At 57.5% G+C, this 23732-nt stretch overlaps 1 protein-coding gene across 4 annotated transcripts in view; it reads right to left on the reverse strand.

Annotated features, from left to right (window-relative positions):
- PIK3R3 (phosphoinositide-3-kinase regulatory subunit 3) overlaps window positions 1-23732 on the reverse strand; it is a 295643-nt gene that overhangs the window by 217522 nt on the left and 54389 nt on the right. For all 4 annotated transcript variants that reach the window (XR_012905836.1, XM_075935898.1, XM_075935897.1 and 1 more), the window contains 2 exons: window positions 13559-13642; window positions 10561-10638 (listed from right to left, as the gene is read on the reverse strand). Coding sequence is in view for 3 of the 4 variants with exons in the window: in XM_075935898.1 (XP_075792013.1) it covers window positions 10561-10638; window positions 13559-13642 (162 nt within the window). In the remaining variant the exon portion in view is untranslated. The remainder of the gene's footprint in view (window positions 1-10560; window positions 10639-13558; window positions 13643-23732) is intronic.

Genomic DNA, 23732 nt, shown 5'->3' on the forward strand with positions numbered 1-23732 from the left:
GGCGGAGGGCACGAATAGCTCTGAAGCCTTTATAGACCTCGGCGGCCCCCTCTGGCAACTCACCCCCCCCATCTCCTCCCACTGACACAAGAGGAACCATGAGTCACCTCGCCGCAGAGACTGCAAAGAAATAACCGTGCAGAGGGATCTGTAATGGGAGCTGCAGCCCTTCACCGTCAGTCACAGGAACTGAACCCATGACTCTGGGCATGGGATCAGAGCCAGCCCATCCCGGAAACTACAGTGAGGGTCAGAGGATTACAGCCAGGCCAGGCCAGAGACCATGGTCACCATGGTGATGATCAGGGGACCAGAAAGGACAGGGATAGCCAAAAGACCAGAGCCAGCCTCTAACCCTCAACCTGCTACTAATTGCTCCAGGCCCCCTGCCTGATGCATGAAATAATTCCTGCTAGCTGTACCTCCCTTGACTCAGGACCACTGTTTTGCAGGGCCTGTCCCACGCCAGAAGTTGGCATAGGCAGGCTGGCAGGGCTTACTCCTGGTCTAGGTTTATTGGCCACTCTGCCTTAGGCGCCTTCAGCAATCAGGAGCGGAGAGGTTCAGGGTGGTTCTCACCAAGGCTTTGGAGAGCCCGTCCCTGGAAACACCTGTTCCAGCGCCTCGGACTGTCCGTTTGGGAAGACCCGGCACCCGCTTCCTGGAAGGCAGCTGGGCGAGACGTGGGTTCAGATCGCTGTCCTCCCGCAAGGCTCTGCTGGGCATTGCAGGAGGATGGGTATGTGCCCTGGTGCCAGCGGGCGCCACGCTGTATCCTATTCGTTCGCCCGACACCGTTCTTACGAAGGGCTTGGGGGCGCGGGTGGAGAAGATGCAGAGGGTCAAATAAAGGAGGTTAGAGCTCAGGGGGGTGTTCAGGCAACAAAGTTTCTAGGACGTGCAGGGACCATGGGCCCTGCCTCAGCAGAGACAGTGAAGTCCCTTTCGCTGGGTGAACGAGGGTTTCCCGAGACTATCGCTGGGCACTGGGGGATACAACGGGCTGGCTGGGATGCCAAAGTGCCACAGCACTGAGGGGTATCAGAGAGCTATTGTGGACAGAGCACACCGGCTTTATCTTCCAATTCATAGTCTCTAAGCACCTCTCCCCATGGAGCCGGTCCCTCAGGCCTATCAGGGAGGTCCCTGGCCCTCTCTCCCTGAGGTCTGGGCTGCAACTGCCCTCACTCTGGTGCTGCAGCGTCTTATGTAGTCCTTCCTGGCTCCTGATTGGCTGGTTTCTTCCCTGCCCCTCTAGCCAGCCTGGAGGACTTCTCTATGGCCCTTTCTAGCCTGGCCTGCCCTGTTACAAGCCCATTCTACTTCACTCTCCCGAGTGCAAGAAATGGGTTTCCTCAAGCTCTGGAGTGACATCTCATCGAAAAGCAACGAGGAAAATCTCCGCTTGCCTCTGGGAGAAATGGAGAGAGGGGGCTTCCTGCTACAGAGCAGCTGCCCCGGGGTCAGGGCTGACTGGGCACTGCAGACCCATAGGCCAGGGGATCAGATCCCAAACTGTCACTCATCCGGGGGTGAGTCGTCGCCACCTCTAGCGGACCCTGGGGCTGTCTGCCTTTGACTAGCAGTTATAATGCTTGTCAGGCCGACGAAGTCCCACGGACGTGACCCCAGCTCACTCCCCTGCTCTCTGCGCGGCTGGTTCCCCAGGGGGACGTGAGGAGCCCAACGCTCAGCAGGAAGATGCTCTGGGATCGACGACTACCAAGTGGTTATTACCAGGAGGTTATTTTCCTGCCTGGAAGAAGCGACGAGTGCACGTGGTAACTACCTGCTAGTAGGGATGCAAACGGGTAACCGGTTACCTAGTTACCCAGTAAGCATCACCCTTACTGGCCAGAGCAGCCCGGCCAGGTCCACCGCGCTATACTGCAGGCCGGCAGCCAGCAACCCCCACGGCTGGGAAGCAGCAGCCGAGCCCCACAGTTACCTGTAACCGATAGAATTTTTATCAGTGGCACGGTGAATATTTTGACATCTCTACTGGCCAGAGCTGGGCTTTCCTCCTGCTGTGACTCCAGGCCTAGAGCACAGGGCCTCCCTGCGCTAGGCATAGTTCCAACACACGGTCGGCATCTAAACATGCCGACAAAGGAAGATCATTATCTCGATTTCACACCTGGGTAACTGAGGCCCAGAGCGGGTGCGTCTACATGGCACCGTAAACCAGATCAGTGGGACCTGGACTTGTGGACTCTGCGTTTCCAAAGCCCGGGCTTGAATATCCACTTGCTCCGTGCCCCTGGGTTTATAACCGCTGGTCTCACAGCCAGGCTCACACGTCCCTCCTGCGCGACACAGACCTTCTGACCCGGATCTGCGGCGTGAGCTGCGTCCACACTGCAAGATGACATGGCTTGCAGCCAAGTCCCAGCAAGACTTGGGCTCTGCCCCTCCCCTGAGCAGGGTCCCTCGCGCTTGTTGACCCGCGTCAGGCTGACTCTCAAAGAGGATTGGGTCCAAACCGGAGTCACACCCTGAGTTTCATGGGCAGTGTAGACACGTTCTGAGCGACTTCCTCACGGCTCTGCAGGGAATCTGTCGCAGAGCAGATGACTGGACCCAGAGTTCTTGATGCCTAGTCCAGTGCCTTGCCCACAAGACCAGCCACTCCCCCCAAGTCAAGGGAGAGCTACGCCATCGCCCATCAGCGTGCCTTCTTCTAAACACACAAGCAACAACAGCCCCCGTTTCCACCTTTTAAAATTCTGTGCTCTCAGCAGGGACACGTACACCCACCGCACTTGCTATCCAATCACAATTGTTCCTTGCACCACCACGGCCCCGTCTTTTAGCTCCCAGACACAAACAGGAGCGGGGGTTAGGAGGTGCCAGCGGTAAGTGGGGGAGGGGAGGTTGGTGTGGGTCCAAATCCCATTGATCTAAAAGTGTGGGGTAGCCAGGAGTTTTCTGACAGCCCCGGTGTCGGCTCAGCCCGTCAGCGACCGAAACGACCCAGTTACACGACGGTTCCAACCTCCATACAGTTTAATTTGTGTTAATTTTTTCAAAGCCTTTATTAAGGGCAGTGAGTGGGAGGGAGCAAGCGTTGGGCAGAGATCAGCCAGTGGGAGCAAAGACGCCCCCAATTATCTCAGACCCCCCGAACTTTTCCCAATCCAAAGGCCAACGCCATGGGTGGAAGGAGTTCACATGAGTCATGCAGAGCCTTCATACCGGCTCGTCGTGCGTGCTGGCGACTGATGGGGCACGGTGTGAAGAGAAAACCGGCTCACCTGCTCTGTGGTTTTTCCCCCATGGTGCTCTGAGCGCTATCTTTAGAATGCCGTTTCCAATCAGGCGCACGCTGCGAGGAGCGGGCAGAGAATACGCAGCCCGTGCTGGCCTGCGTTCTGAATCAGCCGCAGCGTTTCCGGCACCCGGTGGAGACGGCTGGTGCGACAGCTCAAATGAGGATGGGGAGAGACAGGAATGGGAGGAAGGGAAGTGGACAAAGGATCCGCAGGGGTATATAAGATTTGAGCCCCGATAAACACACACAAACATCTGTTGCTGCCAAATGCTGCCTTCTCTCTTGAAAAATCTATCTCCATCCTTCACGCTTGGGGCAGAGAGCAGCGGGTACCAGTGTCTGGATGGCAGGGCTGGCCAGCAAAGGAGTGACACAGTGAGTTCCACGTAGCTCTGAGTGGCTGGGAGGGCACAAGGCGAAGAGACGTGGAAAAGATTGGGATCGTTTCTCTCAGGAGACAGAAGACCGATAAAGGGGCCAGGGGAAGCCCATCTGGTAATAAACAGGATAGAGAAGCTGGATTGCAAACTTCTGGTCTGCCTGACATTTGGCTCCTGTCTTAGCCCTGGTCACTAGGACTTTATTTCGAAATAACCCCCCTGAGGTCGAGTTTAAAAGCAGAGCATCCGCCTGACCAAGCCTGTTATTTCGAAATCACGGGCCCCTTCATTCGAAATCTGTACTGCTGCTTTTCCTCAGGAGTAACGCTAATTCCAAAATCGTTATTTCAACATAGCGGTCGCGCGGATGCGCTGGTGCCGCTATTTCAAAATAGCTCCTCCCCAGAGTCATTCGAACGAATCACTCCCCAGCGCTTCCTGGGGCTCTAAGGCGAGGTAGGGCGTCCGCATGAACGGCGCCGGCCTCGGACTTGTTTCGAAGCCTCCCCGTCGCAAGGACCGGCTAGTTCAGTTTTGTGACATTGGGAGTGATTAAGTCGAATTTAGTCATTTCGAAACCGTTTCCTTGTGTGGACGTGGCCTTAAAGTGGCACCACATAAGAACGGCCGTACTGGGTCAGACTAAAGGTCCATCTAGCCCAGTATCCTGTCTGGCAACAGTGGCCAGCACCAGGTGTTCCAGAGAGGGTGGACCAAAGACCACGATCAAGCGATTTGTCTCCTGCCATCCCTCTCCAGCCTCTCACAAACAGAGGCCAGGGACACCATGTCTATCCCCTGGCTAATAGCCTTTTATGGACCTAACCTCCATGAAATTATCTAGCTTCTCTTTAAACTCTGTTCTAGTCCTAGCCTTCACCGCCTCCTCTGGCAAGGAGTTCCACAGGTTGACGACACGCTGTGTGAAGAAGAACTTTCTTTTATTAGTTTTAAACCTGCTACCCATTCATTTCATTTGGTGTCCTCTAGTTCTTCTATTTAGGGAACTCATAAATAACCACGCCCCCTAGTGCCGCCTGAATCGTCACTCGCAGGGGCCAAGAGCACATGACGCTCTCAGTGGCCGGTGGATTTCCCACCGAGCTCTCCCCTCTGGGTGGCAAGCAGGCTCAGCTCGGCTTAGCACTGTGCCAGCTGTCGAGGCTGCTTGGAGAAGATGCCCCGTGCACCACAGAACACCAGCTAGCCAGGGTGTGACCGACAAGGGGCCCAGCTGCCGGCGAGCAGACTTAAGGGTCCGAGGCAGACTCTTCCGCTCAGCTCCGCCTGTGCTAAAATCATGAGGATCCATGCCCCCCCCCCCCCCCCCCGATCACAGGTGCACCAGAGCGGGAGAAGCGGATTGACGGGTGACCCGATGGCATCCCGGCTCCATGCACCAGGCTCGCGGGTCGGAGGGAGCTGCCCCCCTGTGTGCAGGAGACTCAGAATTCTAGAGCTGGGAGAGCCCTCAGGAGCCATCCTGTCCACCCCCAGCCCAAAGCAGGACCAACCCCGATTCCATCATCCCAGCCAGGGCTTGGTCAAGCCGGGACTTAAACACCCCTTGGAATGGAGATTCCACCCCCTCCCTAGGGAACCCATCCCAGCGCTTCCCCACACGCCTAGGGAAATCGTTTTTCCTAAGATCCAACCCCCCCCACCCCACTTGACTGCAGATTATGGAGGTCTCTTATTTGCTGTGGCTAGGGACTTTCTCTGCCCCCCTTCCCCGGCCGGTGTGTGCCGCACCAACACCCTTCGGCAGCCCCGCCGGCTCCCCTGTGCCCGCCTCGGCTGCAGCTTGGCCGCACTGCAGCTGGGGAGGTGTTTTCAATCCCCCCCACTTTACGGACTCGCTTCCTGGAGGTGCCGCACAGCGATGAGCTCATGTTGCTTTATATAGCTCTTCCTTCAGCTCCCTCTCCATAGCAACCCGGGCTGGCGTGACAGCGCCTCGCCGGCCTGGCCTGGCCGATGCCCGGCAGCCGGGCCGCCCGCTGCTGCTGCAACAGGGCCGCCTTGCCAGCAGATGGGCTCCCTGGGCACAGGGGCAGATCCTCCGCCCAGGGAAGGGAGGTCTCTAGACGCAGCTCCCGAGCCTCATCCGTGGGGCTGACTCTCTGTAGCTAGCCCTGGGAAGCCGGGGAGCTGCATGGAGCCAGTCGGTGGCTGGGCATTGCCTGGTGCCACAGCGCCACCCTCTGGCCACCCAGGGGCACGGGGGTTCTCTTCGAAAAATCAAGGGGAACAGGGTTGGGCGGGCGCTGGGAAATCTGCCGGGGAAGAGCTGGGGAGAGGAGAGTGTTTGAAGGGTAGGGACCCCAAAACTATTAGCACAGTTCACCAGAGGCACAGCGAAGGGGCTCAGTCTCTCGTGGGCACCCCTCTGTGTCTGCCACTTCACTGCCCAAGGGGCTCTGGGAGCGGCCGGGTCCCAGATGGCTTTCCCGGTTGGTCGCCTGGGAGCCGGCTCCGTCTTATCCCCCTCGGCAGCTCTTGTGGAGCTGGGGAGGACCCAGGCCCGGCCACTCCTCTGGGTCTGCCCCAGGGACGCTGTAAGTAGCAGCTGCCTGCTGAGTATCACTGCGGTCCCCTGCTGTCTCGTCCCCAGGAAGCTGCTCCGTCCAGCCCTTTCCCTCAGGGCTTTGCAGTCAAACTCTCCCTGCTCCCTGAGTGCCATTCTGCAAGTTGTTGTCGTCTGTTAACAGCCGGTCTTCAGCTGCTGGACCTGGGTTCCAACCAGGTCTGAAGTCCAGCCCCCACTCAGAGCTGTCCAAGGTGCCGCTGTCCTCCCAGTCGGTCCCCAGGTCCGCCTGGGTCGAGCTCCAGTGAGAAACTACCAAGCCCTGGCCCAGCAGCGTCTTTTATATCCGCTTGCTGGGCCCTGATTGGCTGCAGCAGAAGCAGCCTCTCTAGTCTGCCTGGAGGACCTCTTTTCTGCTCTTCTCCTTGGGGCGGGGGGGTGGCAAGGCCTCTAGCTGGGGGCTTCGGGCCTAGTCTGCTCGGTCACCGGCACCAAGCTAGAACGGTCAGTTCACACTGCCTTCTGTGGCCCCAGGGGTGAAATTTTCGCCCCAAGCGAGCTCTTCTGCACTGCTGAAGTTTGGTGCCGCTGGGAAATCTCTGCACTGGGGCGTGCGTCATCCCAGGGCGGCAGGCACCCCACTGTCCCCCTAAGACCCACCCCCCATCTGCAGCTCTCTCCCTCTTCCCCAGATTTGTCCTCCTCCATCATCTGGGCATCCCGCTTGGGGGCAGGGACCCCTGCAGCCTCTCTCCCTGGACGGGCCATGCGCCACGCGGACAAGCCAGGGTGATTGCGTTTCCTTACTAGATTTCAAGGCTCTACAGCCGCAAGGGGCTGAGCTGCTGGATAACCCCGGTGCCAGATTTCCCCGATCACACCTGTGCTGAGCCCCCTAACCTGGCTTAGGCCAAACCATTCCAGGTCTCAGGGGGCTGGCCTGGGGTGCACCGCAGAGAGACAGAGAAGCCACCAATGCCTGCGGCCCAGGCAGCGGCAGGGCGCTGGACACAGGGGAGATGCCCAGACAATCCCAGCCGCTGACCCATACCATACAGATTGCCTTAGAGGGGAGCCTTCCCTCCAACTCTCCAGCCAATTTGATATCAAGGAAACACCCGCCCTGAGCCCCGCTCTGGAATCAGCTGGCAGATCGAGTGAGTCACCGCCTAGCACGGGTGCACCCTAAAGGGGGTGTCTGCAAACCGCTGTCCGCATGAAGTCACCTGTCTAGATTTTCATGCCGGGTCTGGGTTTCCATCTAGCGGGGCTCAGGGTGAAGCCAACGGGAGCCAGATCTCCCCAGCCTGTGCTTGGGGGGCTCTTCTGGGTGGCGCTGCTGGTTCACTGGCTTGGGGTGTGGCACCCTGGGTGGGGGTGAGCCAAAGGGCCAATGCAGGCTCCCAGGGCTGCAGAAGAGGGGAGCCAGAAGCAGGACCAAGACTGCCCCCCCTTCAGAAAGCAACTGGAGGTTTGGAGTTGGGGTGGGGGAGGAGGGCTGAAAAACAACAAGAGAATTCTATTACAAAAAGAACCTGCTTCCTAAGAATCGACGGCACCCACGAATGAACAGAGAACAAGGACAATGAATGGAGGAGCCAATCCCATTGCTGGGATAAACTTGCACCGGCTACAAGAGAGCCCTGCTGGCTTGCACCCAGGGAGGATGTGGCCCTAAATACAGAAGGAAGAAGAAAAGTAACAATCTCCCCAGCCGTGTCTCTCCACTGGTTCCCAAACCAACCTCCCATCCATGCTCTGCGGGAACCTCGCTGGGCTCCCGGCTCCTCTGATTTTGCTGGAGGGGTTCATTTGAACCGGCCCCCTCTCTCTGCAAACATCAGAGAACCCCAGGGCTGGAGGAGACCTCAGGAGTCTTGGAGTCCAGCCCCCTGCCCAAAGCAGGACCAACCCCAACTCCATCATCCCAGCCAGGGCTTTGGCAAGTTGAGACAAACACCTCTAGGGATGGAGATTCCACCCTCTTCCTAGGGAACCCAGCCCAGCGCTTCCCCACCCTCCTCGGAAAACTGTTTTTCCTAAGATCCAACCTAGATCTCCCCCCCTGCAACTGGAGCCCATTGCGCCTCGATCTGCCATCGGCCCCCACTGAGAACAGCCTCTCGCCAGCCTCTCTGAACCCCCCTTCAGGTAGCTCGAGGCTGCTACCAAATCCCCCCTCCCTCTTCTCTTCTGCAGACTAAACAAGCCCAAACCCCTCAGCCTCTCCTCACAGGTCATGCGCTCCAGCCCCCTCATCATCTTTGTTGCCCTCCACTGGACCCTCTCCAATGCGTCCACATCGTTTCTGTACTGGGGAGCCCAGAACTGGACACAATCTTCCAGATGTGGCCTCACCAGAGCTGTATACAGGGGAATAATCGCTCCCTTAGCTCTGCTGGCGACGCTCCTCCTAACGCACTCTAATATGCCATTGGCCTTTTTGGTGACAAGGGCACCCTGTTGACTCATAACCAGCTTCTCATCCACTGTAACCCCCAGGTCTTTTTCTGCAGAACTTTTGCTTAGCCAGTCGGTCCCCAGCCTGTAACCATGCTTGGGATTCTTCCGTCCCAAGGGCAGGACTCTGCACTTGTCCTTGTTGAAACTCAGATTTCTCTTAGCCCAATCTTCCAATTTGTCTAGGTCACTCTGGACCCTATCCCTGCCCTCCAGCGTATCTGCCTCTCCCCCTAGCTTAATGACATCTGCAAACTTGCTGTGGGTGCAATCCATCCCCTCATCCAGGTCATTAATAAAGATGTTGAACAAAAGCGGCCCTAGAACCGACCCTTGGGGCACTCCACTTGAAACCGACTTCCAACCAGACATCGAGCCGTTGATCACTACCCGTTGGACCCAACAATCTAGTCAGTTTTCTATCCACCTTCCAGTCTATGTATCCAATCCATACTTCCTTAGCTTGCTGGCAAGAATACTGTGGGAGATCATATCAAAAGCCTTGCTCAAGCCAAGGTCTATCACATCCTCCGCTTTCCCCAGCACTGGGGGGGGCCCAGGTTAGTGGCTCTGACTAGGGCTGCAGAGAAAATATTCCATATTCTTTGAGAAAAACTGATCATTTTTTGTTTTTGTTTTAAAAAAGTAATTTTTTAACCATTTTTTTCTGGCGACAACTTTTGCTTAAAGAGGGAAAAGGCCATGTTTTTGGGTCAAAAATAAACATTTTGATGGCAAACTTTCCATCCCTGCTGCACCTCTAGCTTCAGCAGTGGGAATTCTGGACCATCCTGCACCTGCCTGTCACAGACTGGCCATGTGATACCAACGCACATCACTGTGGCCTAGCTCTCGGGTACTTCTGTGGCCACCACTGCCACAAGATCTGAGCGCCTGACAACCTCTATGGGGTTTATCCTCACCAGACTCCTGGGAAGCAGGGCAGGGTATTATCTCCATTGCACAGGTGGGAAACTGAGGCACGGCGACACTTGTCCAAGGTCACACAGGAAGGCTGTGGCAGAGCAGGGAAGCGAATGCGGGTTTCTGGAGTCCCCGGTACTGCACTGTGTACAATTTCCATGTGCCCTCTCCTTCCTGGGAGCTAAGGCCTGGTTTTCAAAGCGCCTTGGAAACCGGCTCGTGTGTTGCCACCGGTATGAAGTGGCTTGCGGTTGGAACTCACGGTCCCATTCTGCAAGCAACGGGTGAGCCAGAAGAGAATCCAGATCCCTGTCCCAGAGCTGTGTTGGCTCGCTGATCAGACCCGGGGCTGCCATTGTAACACACAGGCTTCTTCTGCACACACCACCCTTCTCCGTGCTTCCATCGGCCACAGCACCTCACCATCCCTCGTCAAGCAGGACCCACAGTTCTTTGCCCCTCCCCTCCTCCCCCGTGTACACACAGAGCTGGCTGTCAGGGACACCAATGTCTTACTTTGAAACGGAGCCCATTTGATATGGACCTCATCGGGGAACACACACAGTGTGTCACAACACTGTTGCTATGGCCGATAATTGCACCGCAAGGATGCTATGTATATATAAGGGCACAGACACTTAGGATCTTCATGACAGTCCCTGCTGCACATCACAGCCGCACAGACCTTCCTAGCAACAGCCAAGACGCAACTCAGATCTTCCTGCTCCAAAAATAAAAGCCTTTAGCATCTGACTTACAGGAAAATCTCCATTAGCTGTCACCAGAATAGGGCTTATGACACACACAACTACGATCACTGCAGTGGATACATACTCGAGATGCCCATGCTGGAAATGAAAAGGGGGCTCACAGACACACTGCTCATGTGTGGGGCACATGGTGGCAACAGACACCTCTTCTCCCAGCTTCGGACACACCCAGTGCAAAGCATCTCAGCCCATCAGCATGAAGGCGGGAACAGCGGGACGGTGACTTACCGGTCAGAAGAGCCTGTTTGAGCTCAGGGTTGCTGAAGGCGCCAGAAGGGGCTCGGTAAAGAGCCTCATTGTCGATGCCTTTGAAACCAAAAGGAAAAATATAGATCAGAGGCAAGAACATAACACAAGAACATAAGAACGGCCGTACTGGGTCGGACCAAAGGTCCATCTAGCCCAGTATCCTGTCTGCCGACACTGGCCAGCACCAGGTGCCCCAGAGGGGGTGGACCGAAGACAATGATCAAGCGATTTGTCTCCTGCCGTCCCTCTCCTGCCTCTGACAAACAGAGGCCAAGGACACCGTTTTATCCCCTGGCTAATAGCCTTTCATGGACCTAACCTCCATGAAATTATCTAGCTTCTCTTTAAACTCTGTTATAGTCCTAGCCTTCACAGCCTCCTCTGGCAAGGAGTTCCACAGGTTGACTACACGCTGTGTGAAGAAGAACTTTCTTTTATTAGTTTTAAACCTGCTACCTATTAATTTCATTTGGTGTCCTCTAGTTCTTCTATTTAGGGAACTAATAAATAACTTTTCTTTATTGGCCCTCTCCACACCACTCATGATTTTATGATTTTTTGGCACTCTCGCCAAAGCACTGTGCAAACAAACCTGCTTTAACTCAGAAGGGCCGAACCTATAGATAGGGTCAGCAGGAAAGCATCGGAGTCATCTTGTTATGGTGTCTCTGTTCTACTGTCAATACCCTGCAACCTTACCTGTATGTGTGTGTGTGGGGGGGGGGGGGGAAATGTTACCTGTATGTTGTAGTGTGTGTGTGGCAACTTTTTCTGTATGTTGGTGGGGGGGAGGGTGAACATTACCTGTATGTTGTGGTGTGTGTGTGTGTGTATGTCTACAATACTTGCATGTTGTGGTATGTGTGTGGCAATCATAACTGTATGAGGGTGTGTGTGTCTGTATCTGTGTGCACTGCCCTCTGGTGCCTGGAATCAGAACCGCATCACTGTGTGTCCGAGTTGGGAGAAGAATCGATTTTTCGATGCGTTCGTGATTCCAAAAACAACAGCAGCAGACAGAAAATTAACCCACAATTATTTCTTTTCAAAATGTCCAACAAGGTTTTGTTTCTGGTCCACTTCAACGTGAGGCTTTGACCAAAGCCAATGGTATCATTTCGATATTGACCATGTTTGGACATTTTTGGATTGCTTGTAAACAGGATGAAAAGGACATTTTGAAATGAAAAGTCATTTTGAACCCAAACCCCAAAGTGTGGCATTTGAAAGTGTCAAAACAGAACATCTTTTCAAATTCCGTTTAGAGGTTTTCTGGTTTTTAATTTTTACTAAAACAATGTTGCCCAATTGATTTGAATTTGCCAACTCTTCCAAGGTAGCTCAATCTGTGGTTTTCACCAAAAAGAAGAGTTGCATGCAACATTTTTCTCCCAGCTCCCCTCAAGCCTCACGCTGCTACTGGCAATTCACGGCTGCCAGGTCGGAGCGTTAGGGAAAGGAAGAGCCAAGTCTAGTCAAACGACGGGTCACTACCCAGTCCTGGGGCGCGGAATGTGGGGTACCGGGGCTCGTGACGGCAGGGGGATCAGGTGACCAGGGAGAGGGGCTAAGGCAGCTCCCGGCCTATCCTGCACTGCGGCTCGCACAGCGCCCCAGAAGCAGCTAGTACCAGGTCTGGCTCCTAGGTGTGGGCGAGTCGCCAACTCTCACGGGATAAAAAAGCCCCCATCAAGCTCCCTCCATTTGTGCTCAGCAAGCCCTGGCAACAAACCAGGAATCAGCCAATGGGAGTGCGGCGCCAGAGCGTGGGGCCTGTGCAGCTGGACCTGCTACTGGCCACCTTCAGGGTGCAGGGCGGTCCCCTTTGCTAGGCCAGGCAGGAAGCCTGCCGGACCATCCCATCGTCACTGGCCAGGAGCCACCAGAGGTCAGCCTGTGCCCCAGCAATCCCCTGTCCCAGAAATCCCTCCTGCTCCCCAAACACCTGATCCCCAACTCCATCATCCCAGGCAGCGCTTTGTCCAGGCGGGACTAACAAACCTCTAGGGATGGAGATTCCACCCCCACCCCAGGAAACCTGTCCCAGCGCTTCCCCACCCGCCTCGGGAAATCGTTTTTCCTAAGATCCCACCTAGACCTTCCCCACTGCAACTTCAGCCCATTGCGCCTCGATCTGCCATCGGCCCCCACTGAGAACAGCCTCTCGCCAGCCTCTTGGAACCCCCTGCAGGGAGTTGAAGGCTGCTACCAAATCCCCCCTCGTTCTTTGCTTCTGCAGACTAAACAAGCCCAAATCCCGCAGCCTCGTCTCTTGGTCATGTGCTCCAGCCCCTGAATCATTTTGGCCCCCTCCACTGGCCCCTCTCCAATGCGTCCACATCCTTTCCGTAATGAGAGGCCCAGAATTGGACGCAATCCTCCAGATGTGGCCATGCTCAGTATGGAAAGACACCCCATAACCAACACATAGCATGGCTGGGGCAAATCTGGCAGCCTCCATCTCGACCAACGACAGGGGCTGAACCAGAAATCTCCACGGCTGAAAACATGAGTCTCGGGCACCGAATAGGAAAGCCGACAAGCCCAGCGTGGTAACAGACCCATCTCTGCTATGGATTGGACACTGCCTGCAAGTAGCAGTTGGGTTCACAAGAGACAATGCTACCCCACCCCTAGGTCCTAGAGATCGCATCGCCTGGCTTGGACTGGTGGATGATGCGTATTTCAGAACAGTGTGAGGGCCTGGCTGGTTGCGGTTCCTGTCGGGCGCTAGCCCCGTTCAAAACTTTTCAACCCCGTGGAGTCTCCCTCCTGCATGGATCTGCAGCAGTCCCGCTACAATCAGTGGAGGTGCACGGGTGGGAACGTAGAAGGGGCCTGGTTTCTGACTCTCCCTCATGCAGCGTCAGCAGGAACGGCGTGGGGCATATGACACATGGAAGGTGCACATCCAGCGCTGTGCACGTATTTGTCACGCCTGGAAGGAAGCGGCCCAGGAAACGTGAACCTGACGTACCTTGTTTTTCCAGCGCTTCAATGAGCCTTGTGACTATCAGAGGGGCTTGGTCAGGAAGCCTTAATTCTGCAGCCTCGGCCTGCCCTGTTGGAGAGACAGAGAAAGGTCATTTATCGGAGAGTGGCTCTCAGTGCGTGTTTGGGTGGACGGTGACGCGGTTAAAAAGTGCCAGCGCCTGGAACGTAGGGGGTGCTAATGAGCCAAGCATTTAACCTGCAAAGAATCATTTAGGAGATGGGTTAGTAGATGGATTTCTCCTCTTTCCCAGTTGGTTGATTGTGCGCAAACAAACAACAGATTTTCTCCGCTCCGTCATGGGAAACCATTCTCCAGGGGCTCGCCCCAGTTAATTCTGGGGTCGCTCGTCCAACAGGCGAGCTGTTGTGCTGGCGCATGTGGGTCACGTGGTCTGGGTCTGTTTCTTGATTGGATGGCCCTGACTCGTCGGGTCCGGTTTCTGGCATGGCTGCTGGGGATGGGGATTTGATGTTTGCTTGGGGAGAGCATCTCCCGAGAGCCTCGTTGGAATCACGGGACCCGTAGCGGGCGGCCTGCGACCACGGGCTGTGTCTGCGCGCCAGACACCATGCCGCCATAGCTCGGCACCGCTCCGCGTGGGAGCACAGCCGCCTGCCGGTAGGAGGAGCTTCCTGACACCACCCCCTCCCCGAACGGCGTTGGCGCTTCCGGCACACGCACTCGCCCACTGGCACAGCCGTGGCCACACCGGGGTGTGGGCGGCGTCACTGTCGCAGGGGCTGTCTGGTTGTTTTCACACCCCTGCTCGACACGGCCCTGCTGGGATGTATTGGAAGGGCAGCCTTTGCCCAAATGGTAAGAGGTGATTTTCTTCAGCCGCCCAATTGTTAGCAATAACCGATCGGAACGGACCCTTCCTCTCTCAGCAGCCGGGAATCCTGCCGGTGTGCTGGCGCAGGACGGGCCCTGAATATTAGGGTATTATTTCCCCTGCCCTTCCGCTCCGCCCCTGCAAAATCAAAGTGGAACAGGCCAGCAGCAGGGCACCCCACCCTCCTTCACGGGGAACGGAAGCGCAGGTGGCTCATGGTAGCATGTGGGAGGGGCACTGCCCCCCAGTATCCGGGCCAAAATTTGAATGGCAAAATGCGGGGCTCTCTCTTGCCCCCTCCCTGTTCCTCTGGGTGCTCCTCCCCGCACCCGCTCCCCCGCGTTGGCTCACGGCACCTACAAATGGAAGGGCTGCCTCCCTCATGCACGTGGGCGGCGGGTAGCGTAGGCAAGGGAAGGCATTGCCTTCCCAAACCTACACTCCCCAGCTGATCGCGCTGCAGCAGCCAGGCTCTTTGTCCGGTTGGGAAGGGTTGGGCTTCTGGGCTGGGGTGGGGCCTGGCTGCATGGGGAGAGGTTGTGAGGGGGTGGGGTCTTGGGCAGAAGGGGCGGGGCCTGTGACAGAAGGGGTGGAGCCTCAGGTGGGATGGGTGGGGCCTTGGACAGAAGGGGTGGGGCCTCAGGTGGGATGGGTGGGGCCTGGGATGGAAGGGGTGGGGCTGGGGCTTGCCTTCCCCAGCTAGGCCTCCACCTACCACCCATGCGGCAGCAGTGACACTGCTAACCTTCCCCGCGCCGTGGGGCCTGCGGGCTAGCTCTGGCTTTGCCCGGGGTTTTTTATATTTGTCTTGGGGCACCGCTGGCACTAAAATCTGCCCAGCATCAGCCTGATCATTGTGCGCGCTGCAGGCTCCCTGGGGTGTCGGTCTGGGGTGAGCTCCTTTGGCAAGGAGCCTGTCTCCTTCTGGATGCTCTGCCGAGTGCTCCCCTGGTGCCAGCGAAGGGCTGCGGGCGACAGCACTGAGGGCGCGGCCGGGGGCGTTCGTCTCCCGGCACCCCCCCCCGGTGGCGGTGCGGAGTGTCACGCTGCCGGCGTGCCGCTGCCCAGCTGGGACGTATAAACCGGCTCCCCTGAGTTCTCTCCACGTTAAAGGCCCCTTGACACGCCCCTGCAGAGCTGGGGAGGGTCCGTGTGTTCGGCCGCGCCACGGCGTTCCATGGCCAGCCAATTTGCAAAGCAATCCAAAAGCGCTAGGTGCCCTGGCCGCCCCAGGCCGATGCCCCGCTGTCTGACAGGAGAGGTTGTAAACGGACCCACAGCTGCGCCGCAGTCCGCTCGACGCCCCGTCGTATTACGCCCTTGAGTAGCACAGGCCCGGCCCATCTCCCCTACCTCCCCGCCCCCACCCCCAGATCGATCTGTGGGAGATTCATACATTTCAAAGTCAGCAGGCTGCTCTGGATTGGAAGTGCTCCCTCTCCCCGTTTGCTGGGTAAAGACCCGGGCGGTGGAGGAGCTAAGCCCCTCGCTGGAGTCACAAGGCTCCTCGGGATGCTGTGACGGGGGCAGCAATACACAAGGGCGCAAGCTGTGGAGAGAGGCGAGGAACAGGAGCTCTGCTTTCCAGAGATCAGGTGCAGTGCCGGGTGTTTACAGGGGGACACTGAAAGGATCGCTGTAGACCTTGCAACAGGCATTCGCTGCAGCCAAGACCAGATGCAGGAACACTGTGCACACCCACACCAGGGCATCCTGCAGCAAAGGTGCCGCCCCACGTTCATCCAGCAGGCTCGGACCCAGGACCTCCAGCCCCAAAAGCAACCACCCCTCTTACACATGGAGCTGCTGGAGCGGTGACAAGCCAGTGGTCGTAGTGGCCAGGGTCAGGCGCTAGAGGGAGCCAGGCCCACAGCCACTAAGCCACCGTGTTAGAGCTGTCAAGGTTTGTCTCCCCACTAGCAGGACTTCCTCCGCTGTCCCGCAGCCGCCTCCCTGCTGCCCGGCTCCACCCCAGAAGGCAGCTGAGTGGCCGCGGGGCAGATGTGGCAAATGACAGCGCTTGGACAAGACTTTCGCTTTCCATTCCAGTGACTTTCATAGAACCACAGAACATCAGAACTGGAAGGGACCTCGAGAGGTCATCAAGTCCAGTCCCCTGCCCTCGTGGCAGGACCAAGCACCGTCTACACCATCCCTGACAGGTGTCTGTCCAACCTGCTCTGAACTATCTCCAGCAATGGGGATTCCACAACCTCCCTAGACTGCACTGTAAGCCCATTGCTTCTTGTCCTAGCCTCAGAGGCCATGGAGAACAATTTCTCTCCCTCCTCGTCACACCCTTTTAGATACCTGAAAACTGTTCCCACGTCCCCTCTCAGTCTTCTCCTTTCCAAACGAAACAAGCCCAGTTCCTTCAGTCTTCCCACATAGCTCATGTTCTCTAGACCTTTCATCATTCTCGTTGGTCTTTTCTGGACCCCCTCCAATTTCTCATCTTTCTTGAAATGTGGTGCCCAGAACAGGACACAATACTCCAGCTGAGGCCTGACCAGCGCAGGGCTGCTGCAGACATGCCCCTTGTAACTCGGATGGAAAAGTTGCACCAGATCCCGGGGGCTGAATCGGAGACCATAGGGCAGATCCTCAACCTGCCCCCCACCCTATCCCCACCCCATGTGCCGGAGCTGGAGACAGGCCCCTGCTGCAAAATGCAGATCTGCCCCCAGGTTTGCCACACCCCAAACTTCCCAGGTGGAGGCCCAGGCCATGCCCAGCCCCTCCGTGCGGGTGTGTGGACACCAAAAGGGAAAGCGCTGCTCAGCCAGGGCCTGACCCAAACCAACAGGACGATCGCCAGCGCCTGTGAGGGGCTCGGGGTGACAGCCCAGCTCCGCATGGCCCAGCCTGTCCACGGCGAGCCTGGGAAGTCCCCACAGAGGTTTATCTCCCACACTGCCCGCTGCTGCGGAGCCTCTCTGTCCCCCCACTCCGCCTTGCGCACAGCAAGAGAGCCCCGAACACAACACACACTTCCCTCCAGAGTCCTGTATCTGCTTCTCCTTTACCCGGAGGACTCCCTCTCTAAACGCCCTGTTAGCACTCACCTGTTCACCAGCTCCTTAGTCGCTTGCCCACTGCCTTATAAAGCCCTGGAGTGCCTGAAAGTCCCTCCCCCTACCAAGGCTCAGCCAATCAGCAAAGGCTTCTAGAATTCAAACTTTAATTAGACGCTAACCGTTTCCACCTGCCAATCACAGCACACACCCTGTTAGCACTCACCTGTTCACAAGCTCCTTAGTCGCTTGCCCACTGCCTTATAAAGCCCTGGAGTGCCTGAAAGTCCCTCCCCCTACCAAGGCTCAGCCAATCAGCAGAGGCTTCTAGAATTCAAACTTTAATTAGAAAGTAACAGTTTCTACCTGCCAATCACAGCACACACTCCATGAAGGGGAAGGGGAGGGGGAAAAAGCCTCACTCACAAACACAGGGGAAAAAACAAACAAAAACAAAAAAACCACACATCAACCCTCACTCACAAACACAAGCTCAGCACGCAGCAAGAAAGCCCCAAACACAACACACACTTCCCTCCAGCATCCTGTATCTGCTTCTCCTTTACCCGGAGAACTCCCTCTCTAAACGCCCTGTTAGCACTCACCTGTTCACAAGCTGCTTGGTTGCTTGCCTGCTGCCGCCTTATAAAGCCCTGGAGTGCCTGAAAGTCCCTCCCCCTACCAAGGCTCAGCCAATCAGCAAAGGCTTCTAGAATTCAAACTTTAATTAGACGCTAACCGTTTCCACCTGCCAATCACAGCACACACTCCATGAAGGGGAAGGGGGAGAAAAAAAAAGCCTCACTCACAAACACGGGAAAAAACAAACAAAAACAAAAACAGAACACACACCAACCCTCACTCACAAACACAAGCTCAGCACGCAGCAAGAGAGCCCCGAACACAACACACACTTCCCTCCAGAGTCCTGTATCTGCTCCTCCTTTACCCGGAGAACTCCCTCTCTAAACGCCCTGTTGGCACTCACCTGTTCGCAAGATGAGTTAACCCCTGGCTGGCTCTGGTCCTTGGTTACGGGAGATGGGCCCATACCCTGGACTTTGTACGGGGACGGGAACACACGTGTCCTGTCTGCCCACAGTGGCCGACGCCAGGTGCCCCGGGGAAGCGAACAAAACAGGGAATCGTGAAGTGCTCCGTCCCCGGTCGCCCATTTCCCACCTCTGACAAACAGAGGCTAAGCCACCACCCTGCCCCATCTGGCGAACAGCCATTGATGGGCCTGACCTGCATGGATTTATGAACCTGAACTATGCGCCGAGGTCCACACGGGACTTGGGATGTGGCTCCGAGAACGTTCCCGGGGCCTGGCCCAACGCTCACTGAGGTCCGTCGGATCCTTTCCACGGGCTTCCGAGGACAAGCCCAACGGAGGCTCCATCCATGCAGCAACCGTCCGCTTTGGGCGGCTCATTTTTGGGGCTTGGGCCAACCGTCCCCGTTGAGAAAGTCACCCATCCTGGGCCCCCCAGCCCCTGGAAAAGGCAGCTGCTCGCCCAAGCCAGCCTACGTTGCCCACAGGGCGAGACATGCACCCGCGGGGCTAGCGGCAGCCCCCCGGCCCCCAGCAGCCCCCGCGCCGGCCCCTCTGAAGGGAAGTCCGGCAGGCAGGACATGTGGGGGGAGTTGGGGGGAGCTCGGAGAGCGGGGAGCCCACATCCCTCAGGGCTCTGTTCTCTGCTGCGTGGTTTGGGGACCGCTGAGCCCCTCCTGCGGGATGGAGCTGGGGAGGGGGCCGTGGCACGTTCCCCCCCCACAGGGAATGGAGCCTTTCCACCCAGGACACCTGCCCTTGGGGTATCTGCTGGCCTGCAGAGTCCCAAAGGCAGGAGAGTGGCAGAGAGACGCGGTCGCACCGCCCGCTGCCTTCACCCCCTGCTCTACCCCTTCCGGAGCAGAACTGCAGCCCCACGCAGCCCCCTTCTGCCCCCTCCCCTCCTCTGTGCAGCCAGTCCCTGGCCTCTAAACCCGGCCCGGGCAGACCATGCTGCAGGGGGATCCTCCAGCGCTCCCACGGGCTGCCTGGGAGACAGGGGGGAGGCAGAGGTTGGCTCCAACACCCCCCCCCCGTGGGAATAGCTTTGCAGCTGCAGCTGGGGGGGGGGGTGCCCGTGAGCTGGGAGAACAGCCGCCCGCTCGCCAGGAAAGGGTTAACGCTGCGCCCCGCCTCTGCCTGGCACCGCTGCCGGGCCTCTGCGCTGGTTACACAACACGGGGCTTTGATCCAGCCATTCCCCACCCCCCTTCTGGCTCCAGGACTGAGGCCGGCGTCCCAGCCTGGCTCCTAGCCGGAGCAGTTTGCAAGCCCAGGCCCCTACCCTGCCTCCAGCATTCACAGCCTGGGCGAATCCCCGCAATGCCCCCAGCTTCGCCTGGAACCAGGCCCTGCTGCACCCTCCCTTCGCCCCGACAATTGTCCTTCCCTTCCCCGGCCAGCTGATGGCCCACGGAGCTCGGCCACAAACGCTCTGAGGCCCGGAGCTGGCCCCCCTGCCCTTCAGCCAGACGCAGGGGGCCTGCGGCCCCGATTCACCTTCCCAAGCCAGCTCTCGCTCTGCCTGGTCTCCCCACGACCAGCCCCTTCCCTGCTCCCCTTCCTCTCTCAAATAACCCCCACCCGACAGGACCCCCGGACGGGGCAGGGCAAGGCAGCCGACCCGTCTCGAGTGTGTTTTTAACCACGATCAGGAGGAGAGTCATGACCAGGGACCTGGGTGGTGGCCAAGTGCCGCTTGGAGAAGAGTCACATTGTCCCAGTTGCCTTTGTCTGCCCGTGACAAACACAGCCCTCTTCCACAGGGCGCGTGTTCCAGCTGCCAGCCGGAGAGAGCTGCGGCAAAGCCAGCTGTGGATCTATTTTTCTGCAGAGGAGGGTGGGAGAATCCAGTGGATATTTTTCCTCGCCGGTCCTCTGCAAGTAGTGCGGATGCCTAGCTCTCCGCTGGACGGCCCCGCCCTCGATCTGAAAGCACTCGGCGCGGGAGGGCAGTAGCACCATCTCCACTGCACAGGCGGGGAAACTGAGGCGCAGAGAGCTACCCCCTCGTCCCCGCTAGCGAGGGGCTTTTCTGGCCTCCACAACCACAGCAGCCGAGTACCTCACAGCCTTTCATGTAGCGATCCTGGGCAGCAGGGCTGTTATTCCCTCCCCGCTCCTTTGCATGGAGGGGAAACTGAGGCACGAGACCAAAGTTTGTGGCGGAAAAAGGGAATTGAACCCAAGCCACCGATACTGCAGCCCCCAGCTCAGCCTTCCTCATGGGCATGGCAGTTAGCTCACATGGCTTGCCTGAGGGTAGCCAGGACTGACCAGCTGAGATGGCTACCCCGGGGTCCAAGTCCTCATCCCACATTCTACCCCCCAGGCTGTTATTGGCTCGTGCCTGTCTCCTCTGGCACCCACAGACCCACCCCAGCTGGATAGCCCATGTCTGCCCCCTACATCTGCTGCTGGCGGTCCAGGGGGGCTAAGGGGCCAGGCACCATACAGCTGCAAAGAAGATTGGCCCCATATCTAGGCCAGTTCCAAACTAACGCCCTTGACCAGAACCCGGCCTGGCAGCTTCAAAGGGGCTGCCAGACTAGAAAGAGTTCAACCAGCCTCACCTCTGCGGCATCAAACACGGTCCCCCTAAGCACCGGAGCAAAGGGAGAATCTTCATGTACTGGGCACTGCAGGGGGTCTATGACACAAGCGAGCAATTCCAAAGGCATCCAGCAGAGGGCAGTGGTGCACACAGACATTCTGCCCTGGATGGAATCATAGGATCTGAGAACAGGAAGGGACCTCGAGAGGTGAAGTCCAGTCTCCCGCCTTCTTGGCAGGACCATCTAGATTAGGGGGGGAAAAAGGGCTTCCGAAGGCCAGATCCGGCCCGCCAAGCAAGTGGATCCGGGCTGCCGTTCCCCCCCACCCCCAGGCCAATCAGGGCCCGGGGAGGGGGGGGGGGAGCGCGCCAACGCTCTTCCCGCCCTGCCAGTAGCACGCAGCACTTCTAAGTGCCACTCACTCCTTGCAGGGCATGGGCAGGGCGGGAGGAGACTTCTCGCACTCCCCCGACTCCCAAGCCTTGATTGACCTGGGGACAGCAGGGGGGAGCACGCAGTCTCCTCCCACCCCCAGGGGCATGGGTACCTTCAGGGAACCGCCAGCTGTTCAGAACAGCTGGTGGTTCTCTCTCGGGAGGGAGGGGCAAAGACTGTGTGTGCTCCCCACCCCCAGACCAATCAAGAGTCTGTGGGCGGGGAAGCACGGCCGTGCCCTGGCCCCAAACCTTACACCTGGGGCCCTGCCCCTTCTGGGGGGCCCGGAGCCATTTCAAAAATTTCTGAAGCGGCCCTGACCCAAAAAAAGGTTCCCCACCCGTTCTAGCCCATCCCTGACAGGCGTCTGTCCAACCTGCACTTGAATATCTCCAGTGATGGAGATTCCACAACCTCCCTGGGCAATTTATTCCAGTGCTTAACCCCCCTGACAGGAAGTTTTTCCCAATGTCCAACCTAAACCTCCCTTGCTGCAGTTTAAGCCCAGTGCCTCTTGTTCTACCCTCAGACGTTAAGGAAAATAATTTTTCTCCTTCTCCTTGTAACACTCTCTCAGTACCTGAAAGGTGTTCCAAGGACGATGGAGCTAAAGGAGATGCTGCAGTACTGCCCAGCTCCCAACCTAGAGCACAAGCCTTTCCCGGCACATCCGATGTTCAGCGTGAGAGGAGCAGGCTGCCCACGGCTGGAAGGCAAAACGGTTGCCAAACCGCCGGGTAACCGGCCCAGAGAACGGGTACGTTAAGCAGCTGGCTGGAGACAACGCTGGCTCCCTGCTTGGGAAAGCCCCCGGTCCAAACTGGGTCTGCTTTGTCTTCTCTCCTGCTTCCGTTGGCTCGGCCCGATTCCGGGAGGCAGGGCAGAAATGCCTCCAGTGGCTGCCTTCCAGGAGCAGCCCCGGCCAGCTGCCAAGGAAAGCCTGCTGCCAGAGCAAGGCGGGGAAGGGCCGCAGCGTGGCAGCCTGCAAGGGCAGTGAGGGTGCCTGGCGGCTCCGGGTGACGCTCGCTTGATTTTGCTTGCAGGGTTTGGCCATCAGGGAGTTGGGGGGTTGTGTTTTGCTTCTTTTTTTAAAAATGTTATTTCTCTTTTCTTCTTCTTCGACTCAGAAACGCTTTGCGCAGCGGGGCCGGCTCAGCCTATGCGGATTCCACACCTCTGCTCCCAGGGACTGTAGCTCTTTGTGGAGCGCTTGGGAGGAGGGGGGAAGAGATCAGCTGGTTTCAATGTTCCGCTTGTCAGAGGCGCCCCTCTGGCTGTTTCCACAGCACAGGACGGAGCTGGGGAGGCTTCCTGGCCAGCACCTGCGGGTGCCTTTCAAATGAGCCCCGGGCCAATGAAAGGTACGAGAGAGACAGTGCAGGAGACTGAACCCTGGGGTTAATCTATGGGGGTGAGCCCATGAGATGCAAAAAGCCTTGGGCACCATCAGGACTCCACTTTGACACCCAAATACATCTTTTCCAGCCCTCCATCCCGAATGCACGGCCTGTGTTCTTTGTTCCTTCACCAGAACTGCCACATTGGGTCAGCCCAGGGTCCTGTCTTCCAACAGTGGCCAATGCCAGGTGTCCCCAAGGGCATGAACACAACAGGGAAGCAGCCAGTGACCCATCCTCTGTCGCCCATTCCCAGCCTCTGGCTGTATATGTGAATCTGTAGCCATAGTACAATGCAGAGTGTTCGCTTGTGCCCGGCCTACCAAGCGCTCTAGATTGCTCTGTGTTAATGGCCTGTCCTCTTCATCATTTGCCGATCCCCAACTGGCGCGTCAGAGACTCCTAGAACGCTAGAACTGGAAGGGATCTTGTGAGGTCATCAAGTCCAGTCCCCTGCCCTCATGGCAGGACCAAGCACCGTCTAGATCCGTGGTGCCCAACACGCTAGCCACATGTGGCTCTTTGGCCAGTTGAATGTGGCTAGTTCGCTACAGCTTCAGAACTAGTTGGACACCACCCATCTAGATCATCCCTGACAGGCGTCTATCCAACCTGCTCTTGTATATCTCCAGTGATGGAGATTCCATGACCTCCCTTGGCAATTTAGTCCAGTGCTAAGTCATCTGCAAACTAAATCAATGATGCTTTTATGTTTCCTTCCAGTTCACTGATAAAACTGCTAAACAGCGTAGGGCTGAGACGTGATCCCTGCAGAACCCAGCTGGAAACACACCTGCTGCATGATGCTTCCATTTACGGGCACATTTCGAGGCCTGTCGGAGAGGCCGATTTTAATCCCTTTCTCCTGG

Source organism: Pelodiscus sinensis, chromosome 9, assembly GCF_049634645.1.
Source record: "Pelodiscus sinensis isolate JC-2024 chromosome 9, ASM4963464v1, whole genome shotgun sequence".
NCBI classification, from domain to species: Eukaryota; Metazoa; Chordata; order Testudines; family Trionychidae; genus Pelodiscus; species Pelodiscus sinensis.